The sequence below is a fragment of the Erythranthe guttata genome, chromosome 8, assembly GCF_056151865.1.
Source record: "Erythranthe guttata isolate IM_541 chromosome 8, IM_541, whole genome shotgun sequence".
In the NCBI taxonomy this organism is placed as follows: domain Eukaryota; kingdom Viridiplantae; phylum Streptophyta; class Magnoliopsida; order Lamiales; family Phrymaceae; genus Erythranthe; species Erythranthe guttata.
Window position 1 is genome coordinate 2141251 of NC_142540.1, and position 13203 is coordinate 2154453.

General features: G+C 32.5%; 2 protein-coding genes across 2 annotated transcripts; both read right to left on the reverse strand.

Moving 5' to 3' along the window:
* Positions 1-5054: 5054 nt before the first annotated feature.
* On the reverse strand, positions 5055-5736 carry LOC105972342 (HTH-type transcriptional regulator). The gene has a single exon (XM_012997292.2). The coding sequence runs from the start codon at positions 5660-5662 to the stop codon at positions 5138-5140; it is 525 nt and encodes a 174-aa protein (XP_012852746.2). The 5' UTR covers positions 5663-5736; the 3' UTR covers positions 5055-5137.
* Positions 5737-10071: 4335 nt separating this feature from the next.
* Positions 10072-12125, reverse strand: LOC105972352 (CASP-like protein 5C1). Its single transcript, XM_012997304.2, has 3 exons — positions 11584-12125; positions 10589-10721; positions 10072-10473 (listed from the first exon to the last, which is right to left on the reverse strand). Exons 1-3 carry the CDS (start codon positions 11712-11714, stop codon positions 10282-10284), a joined length of 456 nt encoding a protein of 151 aa, XP_012852758.1. The 5' UTR covers positions 11715-12125; the 3' UTR covers positions 10072-10281.
* Positions 12126-13203: the final 1078 nt, after the last annotated feature.

A 13203-nucleotide genomic window follows, 5' to 3' on the forward strand; every position in this document is an offset into this window, starting at 1 on the left:
TTGCCCCCTTCTTCCAGATCAGAGATTCACTCCTTTTTTTTGAGGTAAATTACAAAAAAGCCCTTAACTTATAATAAATTACAAAACACCCCCATTCATTTGTAATTATAAAAATTCGTCTGGTGTTTGTTTTCATGTTACACCAACCCTCTTAGGTGTGATTTCTCGTGTTATTAAAATACCGATTCTACCCCTACCAACTTATAGCAGATTGAAGGTAGCCCTACATAAATGTTTAAAAAATGCCCATGTATGTTATATTGATAGTTCATTCATACTAGCAACCCAAAAAGTGTACTAGTATTGCAATATAATGTTGCAAAAGGTATACAAATGCCACCTACATTTAGGAGACTTTTCTTAGGAGTAGAATCGGCATTTTTCGATTTGTAATTTAAACTAAGTTTAAGGGGGTTTTCATAAAAAAAAATGAATTGAAGGCAAATAGTCACAATTTTAATAGGCTGTTTTTGTAGGAGGCCCAAATATTTTCAGTACCTTCCCTTCTTAGTTCGTGAAATTGGGCCCACCAGTGCGTCTTCTGCTTTAAATAAGGGCCTAATGAAATTTAATTGGGCCAAGACACAACAATTTTAATGGCCGGTAATTAATTCCACATAATCTATATTTACAAATTACGCCTCCATGGTGATTAATTAACAAATTTCGTATTGAAAATTTTGGTGGGTCGACTTCCCTTTTCCTTGAATTTGCATTATTAATTTTTTTTAATAATAATAAAATAGAAAAAGAGTAATTAATGTAAGGAAATATTTGACTGAATTGTCCTACGTTTGTTTATACACATGGAATGTTTGTTAATCGATTGATGTACAATTAGTTGATATGTAATATCTAAGGACTGTAATGCATGTGACATGCTTAAATTGATATTTTGCATGTGTTGATATAGAATTTTGGCACTTAGAAATCACGACCAAATTTGAATTTTCCGGTTGCTTAGTTATTTTAGGGTTTCAAACTACATAGCTTAGTTATGTGTTATCATCATCATAATTAGTTGTCGATAAATATCTTTTTAATTCGCACGAGTATATATGTTTTTTTTTTGATAATAATAATAATAATAATAAAATAAAAAATAAATTAAATATAGGTGAAAAATATTTTAAATTGCGAGTGGGATTCTAAAAAGCTGATACATGCGCACTATGGTTGGACGTAGGGCCATGCAGCAGATCATTGGTTATAAAATCTTAGGATTCTTTTAATTTTGTTGTTTTTTAATTTAATTATGTGTCTAGAAACAAAGAATGAGTGGTAGACAACCAAAGTAAAAGAGATATGTGTTCATAAAACTTGTGCCCTACTAAAATATCAACGTTTTTTTTCCCCTTATTAATGATTTTTTTTTTTATTGAAGAAACCTGCAAATGTAATTACGGATGTAATAAGTAATAACTCGTTGTGGAGGATGTGATAAATGTCGTTTTTGTTTTAATAACATTGTTTAATTCGACTTCAAACGTTATCTCGACCCTTTAGTTTGAATTTGGTGTAAATCAGACTAGATGGAAAAGTGTTGAATAATCGTGTATTGATGATAAAATTGAAACACGTACATTTAACGTTTCAGAACTCGTAAAATACGATTCTCGTAGAATAACTCAGAAATTGCGTACAATAAATAGCTAGCGTGGTTTAAATTAAACAATAAGTGCGGGTAGATCTCCTGGGACGAACTCGACCTAATTACAAATTTGAATATTTGCCTTTTGCAACTAACAATATAATTAATTAGTGATTAGAGAGAAAGTAAATTTAGATCTTGATCATCATCATTGGTTATAATGTGGCCACTATTATTGTAAAATCATTGTCAAAACATAGCTTTAATTTAGTTAAATGACAATAAATCATGGATGAAAAAGTAAGCATTTAATAAAAGCAATGGCTTTTTAGACTTTATGGTGTTGCCCTAGTTTACATTAGATTAGATAATCATGCACGCCACAAACATGCCTCCAATTAACAAGTTGTTTAAGCCAGTGGAATGTATTCACTTTTACTGTTCACACACCAAAATCAGAAAACAAAATAAAATTAAAATTAATTATTATTATTATTATTATATATTTCAGACACTAAATTACTAATTTGCTGTAGTGTAAATACTAAATAGTGTTACGTGGCTCCAGCTGTAATGGAATTATTTTCTTCCATTTTTGGCCTATTCTATCAACCAACTTCTTCTCCCAAGTAATTCCCAATTACATAAATATATATATATATATATATATATATATATATATATATATATATATACGATAAAGCTATGCGGCCAGAATCTGGCTGGCCAGAAAGGGTAATTCCGTAACTTTACAGAAAAGGAATTATGTGAAGTTACTAATCCATCCTTGAATTATAATATTGACTAGTTTTTATTTGAATTTTGAAATTTTTTTTCTCTAAATGCATGATTACAAGTTCCAATAAAACAACGGCAATTGATTTCAATCTTCTTTATTTTATCTCATTTTCTACATTTCTGTTTTCATTAATTTTTCTTTATTTCTATTCGGATGTAATTATGGCAACAGCTTAAAATTTCATGTAAAATTGAAAAAGTAAAAAACGGGGCCAAAGAGTTTAAACCTAGTTCATCGACAAAATTCCGTGAGCCCGGAAACCGATTGTAGAATCCAATTTTAGTCTAAAACAGTGTGTTATATTGTTGGTGGTCGGTGGAGGCCAGATGTCGGCGGTGAAGGGCGTTTGTCGGCGGATTCGGGGAACGACGGTAGGGGTAGCCGGATCTGGTGGTAGGTCGCCGTATCGAGGAAGAAAAATGGAGAAAAGTGAAAGAGAAAGAAAAAGCAGGCGTGAGGAGAGAGATGAAGAAAATAGAGAGACAGTTGGTGGATGAAGAGGATAGGGGCGACGGGGTGTTGAGAGGGGAAATTAGAGAGAGAATTATAAAATAAATATATAAAAAAGTAAAAGCAAAAAAAATTAGAATGATGTGGATAATAAATAAAGTGAAGATAAAACAACATTTTTAGAGTATTAAGTTAAATGAAATAATTAAAAAATAAACAATAAAAACAATGAAAAACCCGGGTTGAATTGATCTAATCGTGATTCGAATGCCTATTCAATTTTGTGCATGATCTAGTTTTGACAACATTAATCAAAATCGGACTAGGCTCAATTTTATTCCTAATTTCAAAATTAGCATTATAATCGCGAAATTAACTACTCCTATTATCAATTAAACACATAATTGCTTTAACAATTAAAACGAATCATTATATGAAAAATTCAACTTATTGTACTTCTAGAGAATTAAATTCCTACAATGTTTATTCTAAAATTGAATCTCCAAGAAATTGACTATTTTCTAGTTAATCAAGATACTAACATAAATTCTTATAATAAAATATACAAACTTAAATGCTGATCATAAGGTCTAACATATATTATAAATTTCACAGTGTTCATATTGAAAAAGTGTCTATAGTAGTCAGCATAATGATAATAACGTAAAATATGATTCTTATCATAATTTACAAATCAATAATAACACAAATAATCTACAAACAAAAACTATATAATATTACTTGATGTACTTTACTCAATAGTAATCCAAATAATCTACAAACAAAAACTATATAATATTACTTGATGTACTTTACTCAATAGTAATCCAGTAATAGTAGTAGCGGATTAGTAAAATATTCTAAAATTTGTGCATACATTATAGAAAAGTATATTTAAGTTTGTTAAATAAGTTTATAGTTCATATATTCAATCATGTTAGTTTTGAATTGTTAATTGTTCTATAAATTTTTTTATTTTATAAACTTTCAGTCATTTATAAAAAGAATAATAATAATAACTATAATAATAAGCCCAATAATAATAATAATAATAATAATAATAATAATAATAATAATAATAATAATAATAATAATAATAATAATAATAATAATAATAATAATAATAATAATAATAATAATAATAATAATAATAATAATAATATTATTATTATTATTATTATTATTATTATTATTATTATTATTATTATTATTATTATTATTATTATTAACAGATTGGTTCTATTTTTAGGCTGTGAAGAGCCATGTAGAATGACTGGTTTGTTGTTACTAATTTTTCGGCTGTAATAGCAGATTAGGAGATATATTAGGGAGAGAAATTAGGAGGGAAATTTGGAGCCAAAATCACTAAGGGTATATATGGTATAAAATATAAAAGAAAAATAGAAAAATAAAAAGAAATTAATTCTGGCTGGCCAGATTCTGGTTATTTAGCACTGTCCATATATATATATATATTAATTTCTTTATATATAATTTTATTTATTTATTTCCGCGTTGAACATTAATTTCACCGGTCCATCTAATAACTGTAGCCCACATAGATAAATCAATTGAAATTGACCACCTTGTTTTGATCACATTAATATTTAACTTTTTTGGGTTTGGGCTGTGATTAATTCTTGATAAAAACAAAAAAAAAATAAAAAAAATGCTAATATAATATATGCAGATTTGCATGAGGATTTGATGACGTTGATTCTGTTTTAATCTTTTATCAGTATTTGACATAATATTGTTTTCCTTATTGTCTGGGCATTCATTAATGTCAATAGCGTACGCACCAAACTACAATTGATCGCGATCATCTAAATATTTAACCCATCTTATCTTTATTTCTATTTGATATATGCATGCACCATTCGATGATGACGTCATAAAAACAGACCATTAATTTGGATTAGTTAATTAATTATGATTAGATGATCCTTAACGCATGAATCAAGTCACGATCAAACTGACGAGGTTCATGAATATATATGCTGAGTGCATACTTTATTGCTAATTATTGTCAACTCCCACCGGAAACAAAATTCCATTTGGATAATTAAAATTAATAATAAAATAATAATAATATAACAAATGCCGATTTAAAGCACCCACTAATTCCTTTCCTTTTTTTTTTCTTTTTTTTAATTTTTTTTTTATTATTAATTACCTCAAGTGATTTTTTTGTTCAAAAATTAAAAGAAAGAAAAATAAAAAAAAAATGCATCATCTCATTCTAAACTATATTTACAAAATGATGAATTTAAGTTTTCGTTTTCCCAAAAACACCCCTACTCGGGTATGGCAGTCAACCTCGCCGCAATCTTCCCTCTTCGTGCGGCGGCGCCGCCGCCGCTGCTCCTCCTCCTAGATCCAGCAATCCCACCTCCAGCGTCGCCGCCGCGGCCTGCGGCGGCGGCCCTTCGCGACTGCTTCAGATCACTCTCGGCGGGAAACACGAGAATATTCCGGCGACAGCCGCATTTCTCGCCGCAATTGCCTCCGGAGCTCTTGGTCAAGGCGGAGCTGGCCTTGACGGCCAATGCGGCCATGTCCTCAGCCTGAAGCCGGTGCTTCAGCTGGGTCAACGGCAGCGCGAAGTAGAGCTGGCCAGGCTGAAGCTCCTCGTCGTTGCTCACCGCCGAAACGACGTCGCCGAATTCCATCTCGTCGGAGTTGCATATGAAACACGCCGGATTCTTCTGCAAGACGTAGGAAACCTTAACCGGGTAAGGAAACTCCTGCAATCTCCCATCGTCGAGTATCAATTTAGCAGTTGCAACAGAAGTCGAATCGCACGAACTGCATATACCCATTTTTTTTCCCTACAGTTCTCTTCTTCTCTATACTTTTTCGGTTTTCCTTTTTGCGTCTGTGTTGAATGAATGTAGAGAGAGAGTATATATAGAGATACACATACGGGGTTATATATATAGGGATTTGAACCAGGATGCCACGTCATCAGTAAATGAAACAAATAAAAAAGAAAGGAAGGCTAAAAAGGTAAAAGGCGTTTGATGTACTTGGATCAGTGGGCACGGATGCCAGCCTGTAAATTTGTGGGTGACAGCTTGTAATGCCGGGAGTGGGTAATACTATTTACCCCTTATTCATCAATGAAATTACAGTGCCAGACCTCCCTTTTTGTCTTTTCCTTTGCCATTTTCTCTGTTATAACACTATATATATATATTTTATGATAAATGCATGTATAGAATTATATATAGATAGATAGATAACTTAATAAGTGGGTGAAATCTATAAATAGAATGTGAAAGTAAGTATGGACACTTACTTTTTCTATTTTGGACTTTGTGGTTAAGAATTTATTTATACATTAAAAAAACAAGTTTTTAAAATTATTTAGTATTGTGTCTGATCATATGTTGTAATTATTGTATTAAAAAGAAAATGAAATGAAATAATAGGAGGGTGAAATTAAAGTTGGAAAAGGAGGATAAGACGACGGTGGTCAAATAAATGGATTGATTCACGTCACGTGATCAGGTAAATATACAGTGGTGCTGCCACCACCTAATAACCACCATGTATACCAGTTCTTTTTCTTTTTTTCTTCAATTTAATTTAATTTTGTATTTATTTATTTTTTGTTTTGTTTTTGTTGATAAATTATTCATCTGTATAAATGATTGAGAAGCATGAAAATTGAAATAGTACTTTCCACTAACAAAATATCCCAATGGTGGGTACGTACATAAGATATTTTCAAAATCTAGATATTAAGAAGCCTAATAATTAATGAAACCCTAGTTAGTCTGAGTGGATCGAAGATGATTAAATGGAGTTAATTGGATTCTGAGATGAAGATTAGCTGGATTAGTGGACCCAACATTTTCATACATTAATTAATCCCCGACGTAATTAACTAGGAGTTAATAATGACGGGTTTTGTTAATAATAATATAATTACCCATTAATTGAAGCACTTCATTTACTACTTAACCACAATTGTTTACTGAGAGCACGAAAAGGGCAGTTGTGGAAAAGAATATAAGAAACGTGGCAAGTAGGCGAGGGTTTGAAGAGATGGGCGGGCGAGGCATGCAGAAAGACACGTGGCAGAGAAAACGGGTGGGCGGGCGGGCTGGACTTTATAGTAATTGGGTCGGGTCAGCGGCAAGCAAGTTGTGGGTCTTTTTTGGACCAGCATTCCCAACAACCCGACATCAATTTTACTCTTATGATCTGTACTGTTGGCCTCTTAGGGTTTCGATTATTTTTATTTTATTTTATTTTATTTTCAACTCACTTAGTAATAAAAAAATAAAATAATTGAATAATAATAAATACAAATTCTGCGAGTTTTGACTCGGATACGTGTAATTTCTGTCACATAATCGGTGACTCAGCTGTCATCATGTAAACGTTAAAATAAAGCAAGTTGTGATTTAATGAATTAAGACTAAAGTTTTGTTGTTTTTTTGTGTGGAAAAAAAAAATGTCAATTAAAACGAATCTTAAGACATGATTAGCTGTGATATATGCTGTTGAGGAATCTTCTTTGGACCAAATACGATTGGGGACAATTAATTTACTTTAAAACTAATTAAAGTGATTGCTTCTAATCATTTTTGCATGGCCATCCACCTCGAAGCTTCCTTCGGATTAAGATAATATTTTTATATTAGATGTAGAACTATGTGTTAGACTCATTAATATACTATTTGATGAAAGGGTAAACTATTCTGACCACGATGAAAGGGTAAACTATTCTGACCACTGATGTAGTTTACGAAATCTCCTTTATGTTTGAGTAATTATAATTGCCCATTAACTAATGAATATTTATGCACACGTTCACCTTTACCGTATCAAATGAAACAGAATCTTCTAGATTACGTGGAATATTATCTAGTTTGTACCAATTTTTGTCCATTCGAGATCCAGATTTTGTAACAAAATGGTCATAAAATGTGTCTATTGACTTGTATTGTGGTGCATCATAAACTGTATTTTTGTACAAATTAAATGAATATAAATTAGAGAACAATTCAAATAATCTAAAAGATTGTGTTGAATTTCATACTGTAAGGCCCCGTTTGGTTGCCAAGATAAGCCATGATTAACTAAATAGTTGGACTTAATTTGATGTTTGGTATCTTCAATAACTTGCCGGGTCGACCCGCCAAAATTAAATAATCATGGCTTATCTTGCCTTATCTTGGCTTATCTTGCCTCTTAATGAGTTTTTTTTGTTGAACCTTTCAAGCTCCAATAAAATAATTGGGTCTCATTAGATTATTTAATCTTATCTTGGCTAATCTTATCTTGTCAACCAAACGGGGCCTAAGAAGACTCGTAGGTGTGATAAGTAATCACTAAAAAATAAGATATTTTTTCATAATTTTACCGTATTTAATAGTAATCACCCTTGATTCTTTATATAATATTTAATTTTTTTCAATTTCCTGCATCACTATAATTATTTAAAGGATAGCTATTCTGCCCTTTTAGATCACGACGGGACGACAAAACTCTTATGAAATTTGCCGATATACAAATACAAAAGAGGACAAGATATCTATATATATATATATATATATATATATATAATATATACATATATTGATACACACAGTGGTGAGTGTGGTGCATAATTGGGTGCGTGCACGTGTGTTGATTTGAGCTGTCAAATTCAGAGATCAGAGTTTTACACGACTGGTTCCCGGTGCTGCTGCATTAATAATATATATCATCATTTATGTTTGTGTTATGAGTTGTGACATTGATTAATATTATTTTAATTTATTTATATACTATGATTTTATTAATACCACATAAAAGAAAAATTAAATAAACCACAAAATAGTTTAAATTGCGAATTCTGAGGCGGTGGTGGTTCACATATAAAATAAAAACCACCGTATCCACTGACTAGATTTTCTATTTTGAGCAGGGTCACCCACCGGCAAGACGGTGTCGTAATATCAACGCCTCTCTGTATTATTATTATTATTTAGGTTCTATGTTTTTAATATCTATGAATTATTATTATTTTTGGAGTTGATTTTTTCATTATTAATTTTAATAAATAAATAATATGATGGAGACGATAGAATGGGGTGTGGATCCAGTAACAAAGTATTGTAGCCCAATGACTACCAATTGGGCTAGGCCTAATTTGTAATGCAGTAAGACTATTCAATTAGAAGCATTATCCAGTTGAAATAAATTGGAGTGTATTATTTTATTGAGTAAATTACGACCAAACCCCTCGGGTTTTTGCTATAATAATTTTAAGCTATTATTTTTTAACATATGAAAGAATTGTTGAAGGAAATTTTACACATGATATTAATTTTAATTTTGACTTGATAAGCAGAGGCTTTCACGACTTTTTCAACCCTACACCCGATGATAAACACTGAGAGGGTCTTATGCTGTCATGTTTACCTCTAGGAATTTTAGAAAAATAAAAAAGAGGACACATGGCAGCAGAAGACCCACCTAGACACGGCCACGGGCCGGTTCGGGCCGGTTCAAACCGGTTTACGGTTCACATTTTCCGGAACCGGAACCGGCCCGTAGTATGTGCGGTTCATCGGGCCGGGTCGGCCCGCCGGTTCGGGCCGGTTCCGGGTCGGCCCGAAAATTTTGAATATTTTTTTTTTTTTTAAATATTTTATAAATAAGTAAATTAAAAGAAATACTTTTAAATAGAAAAAGGAAAAGGAAATAAATGAAAAGACTTGAACTTAATTTTAAATTCAAAACTTTAAAGATTTCGAATTTAAAATGATTTTTTGAAATATTTTATTAATAAGTAAATTAAAAGAAATACTTTTAAATATAAAAAGGAAATAAAATTGGGGGGAAAAAAATTGGGTTGGGGTGTGAGGGTATTTATAGGAAAAATTGGGGGAGCCGACCCGACGGTTCACGGTTCACCATTTCTCAGAACCGGGCCCGTTCACTCGGTCAACGGACTGGTTTGGGCCATCAACGGGCCGGTTCCGGGCCCAAAATCGGGCCATGACCGTGTCTAGACCCACCCGGTGTTTATCATTGGAGATTGGACGTAGGGTCGAAGGAGCCAGGTTTCACCGTGGTGGCCTAATTTTTGTCAACCCTTCAATGATTAGTCAACTCTCTAAGAATAGTAAATGAGTCTTACCAAACTTAATTTAAAGACATAATATAATGACGTGGATTTGATTGTATTTCGAATAAAAAAAATTAAAATGTAAAATAAGAATGCAGGGCCTGATGAATCCACAACATACTATAAGCAGTGGTTTGCCTTCCTTTTATTACAAATTTCATATTAGAAAGAAAAAAAAACTGTACAGTTGCAAGACTACAATGAACAGTAGTATAACTGTAAGAAGGTCTGAACAACAAAAATCATCTTGGGTGATGTATTGGCAATTCAATTTCTCTACAATATAACAGCAGGGAACTGCACAGAGAAGAACTAGAGAGAAGGAAGAAGCCAAAGATTGAATAGCCACGAGGACAATGACAAAAACCACGACAAGAAAGCCATAGCAGCAGCGAGTTGATACCTCGTGCATAATCTTACGCTGCAGAATCCATCAGAAGCAAGAAGAAGACTAGTCACACTTGCCGTTGAACTCGATGCAGCTAGTGAAAGAAACGAGAGTACCTGCCGATAATAAGATTGTTCGTTCCATTTGTTAGAGAGTATATATTAAAAGAATGGATATTAATTATTAAATGAATTATGAATCAAGGTGCTCTTTTTTTTTCGTTTCTTTTACCCAATCTCCAATGACAACGATAGAAATTATCCCACGTTGACGAGCTGGGTTTTTAATAAAAACGGAGAATATATCCACCACTGCCAAAGTCAAACTCCATGGAACTACCAAGCCCATAACCGTTACCAAGAAGCTGCAAGTAGAAAACACAAATGATTAACAGAATATTAGGCGTCTTTATTTTGTATTGCAGTAGTTTCTTCAAGAATGTTGCGATGAAGTCGAACACCAATCAAATTTAGTAACTGGAATATGTATTTAAAGATAATCGAAAAATCGAAAGCATGAATTAGACTACAACAGATTGAGAATTGCACTAGATTTTTTACTAATTAAATGACTACTAGTTTATGAAGATCGATGAACTTAGCTAAAATCTCCGAATCACAAGCTCGTATACAAATGATATCGAGTTTATTCCTACGTAGTCTTCTCTAGAACACTCGTTAAAGAAATCAATGGCAGATAATTCCCTGGCTGTTCGGCAAAAATTAGAAAGCACACGATGTATTTGATTCGTATAGCAAAAACACGTAATTTGCAGACAAGAACATGCATAAACACTGTGTGTGTGTGTGTGTGTGTGTGTTCTTGCATATGCTACTTCATCATCAACAATACTGAAACTGATTCCAGAATCAGCTAACTTCAGAAACAACACAAAAATTTCAAGTGTATTACCAATAAACTCCACCGACAAAAACCAATAAACTAGAAAATTTGATGCCTATTGCATATTCTTATCACACAATTAATCCTGAAAATTGAAAAAAAAAATTAAAAAAAAAAATCAAACACTTAACTGAATGAAATTAATCGATAGAAATATAGAAGAGTCTAAATCTTCGAAAAATCAGAAAATCAGTACCAATAATCAACACACAAAAAAGAAGAAGATGAACAAAAAAAACATGAAAACGGCGCGAAAATTAGCGATTACCACAAGGGGAAAATGCTAAAAGAAAAAAAAAAAAAAAAAAAGAGTGAAGAATTACCAGAAGGCGGTGTAGCTGTAGAATTCAACATCCAAACACATGAAAAGCAAAGAAGCAACAGCGAAAATCGCCTGCCCTAATCTCAGAGCCAAGCTCGCACTTGTACCCAGAGTCCCCGGCAATTCTTCCATATCATCCACGCCTCTCGATTATCTCCAATCTCGTGTATAGATACAATTCCTGTACGCCTATGGTGGCGATCGTATAACAGCTTCCTCATAGCCATTTAATAATTCTCTCTACCCCAGCCGCCCATGCCACGTTTCTCATCAAAAGATTTAACAAGCCAAAAAAACAGGGGTTTGATTGAAGAAAAGGGGGAAATTAAATAAGTGCAGTAATTCTTCAGGGATTTTGGAAGGAGAATTACGAGCAGGAATTCACTCCTTTTTTGCTGTGTGAAAATGGAAAGTTTGATTATCGAAATGGAAAGATGAAACGGTGCAGATTGGTTATGGCGGAAATGGCAGACTTTTGTTTTTCCCTTGTAATTTAATGCCTGATAATAACAATTAATTAATTTTATTAATTAAATACTTTTCGTTTTGTTTTTTCGACATTTGACATTCGGAAATAGTATTTTAATAAAGATTATTATTATTATTATTATTTAATTGTTAAATAAAGTAAAAATGGAAAATTGACTGAACAAAATATAAAAGCATAATTAAATGATGGCGAATCTCTTGAGATCCTATATGGAGCGGTTGGAATTTCATGGGAGCACATTTTTCATCTCCACCGCACCTTTTGTTTTTTTTTTTAAAAAAATCTAAATTATTTAATTGACATTTATTTTCAATACAAATATTCTCTTGTAATAATTTTAATTCAAAAATAAATTCCTTGAGTGGTAGCCCCCACTTTCAAAAGCAAAGGCTTGGTTGCTACTTGCTAGTCTTAAAAAGAGAAATGGGTAAATTACAACCACCTCCCTGACGCATGGTCAAATTACAAAAATCCCCCTATTGTTTGGGTAATTACAATCACCCCTCAACTATAAAATTTAGTGGAATCTTCTAGATCATATGGAATATTATCACTTTTGTACCCATTTTATCCCATTCGAACTTCACATTTTGAAGCAAGATGATCATAATATGTGTTTTTTTGCTTGTATATATCATATTGTGATGCATCAGAAACTGTATTTTTGCACAAAAACGAGTATAAACTAGAGCACATTCCACGAAATCCAGATGATTATGTTGAATTTGACACCATAAGGATGGAGGTGTAAGAAAAAAGTCATAGTTGAAGGGGGCCGATGTAATTATCCAAACAAGAGGGGTTTTTCGTAAATTGACCATACCTCAGGGGTTGGTTGTAATTTACCCAAAAAAATGCTTGGTTAATATTTGTTGGTAATATTTTATCAAGCATACAATACTTGATGTGACCTGTAGTTCCCGACCTTAGCACTCCAATGGTCAAATCAGGTGAAATCATGGGGAAGCAATATATAAATATTTGAATTAATGTAACAAGTGTAATGTGCGTGTCTAATATCAATCCCTCTTCTTTGCTTCTCAATGCCATATTTATATTTACCTTAGTATCGAGGTGGTAAGCTCCCTTTCTGTCTCTGGTTATATTCACTCGCGAGTTTGATGTGACTAC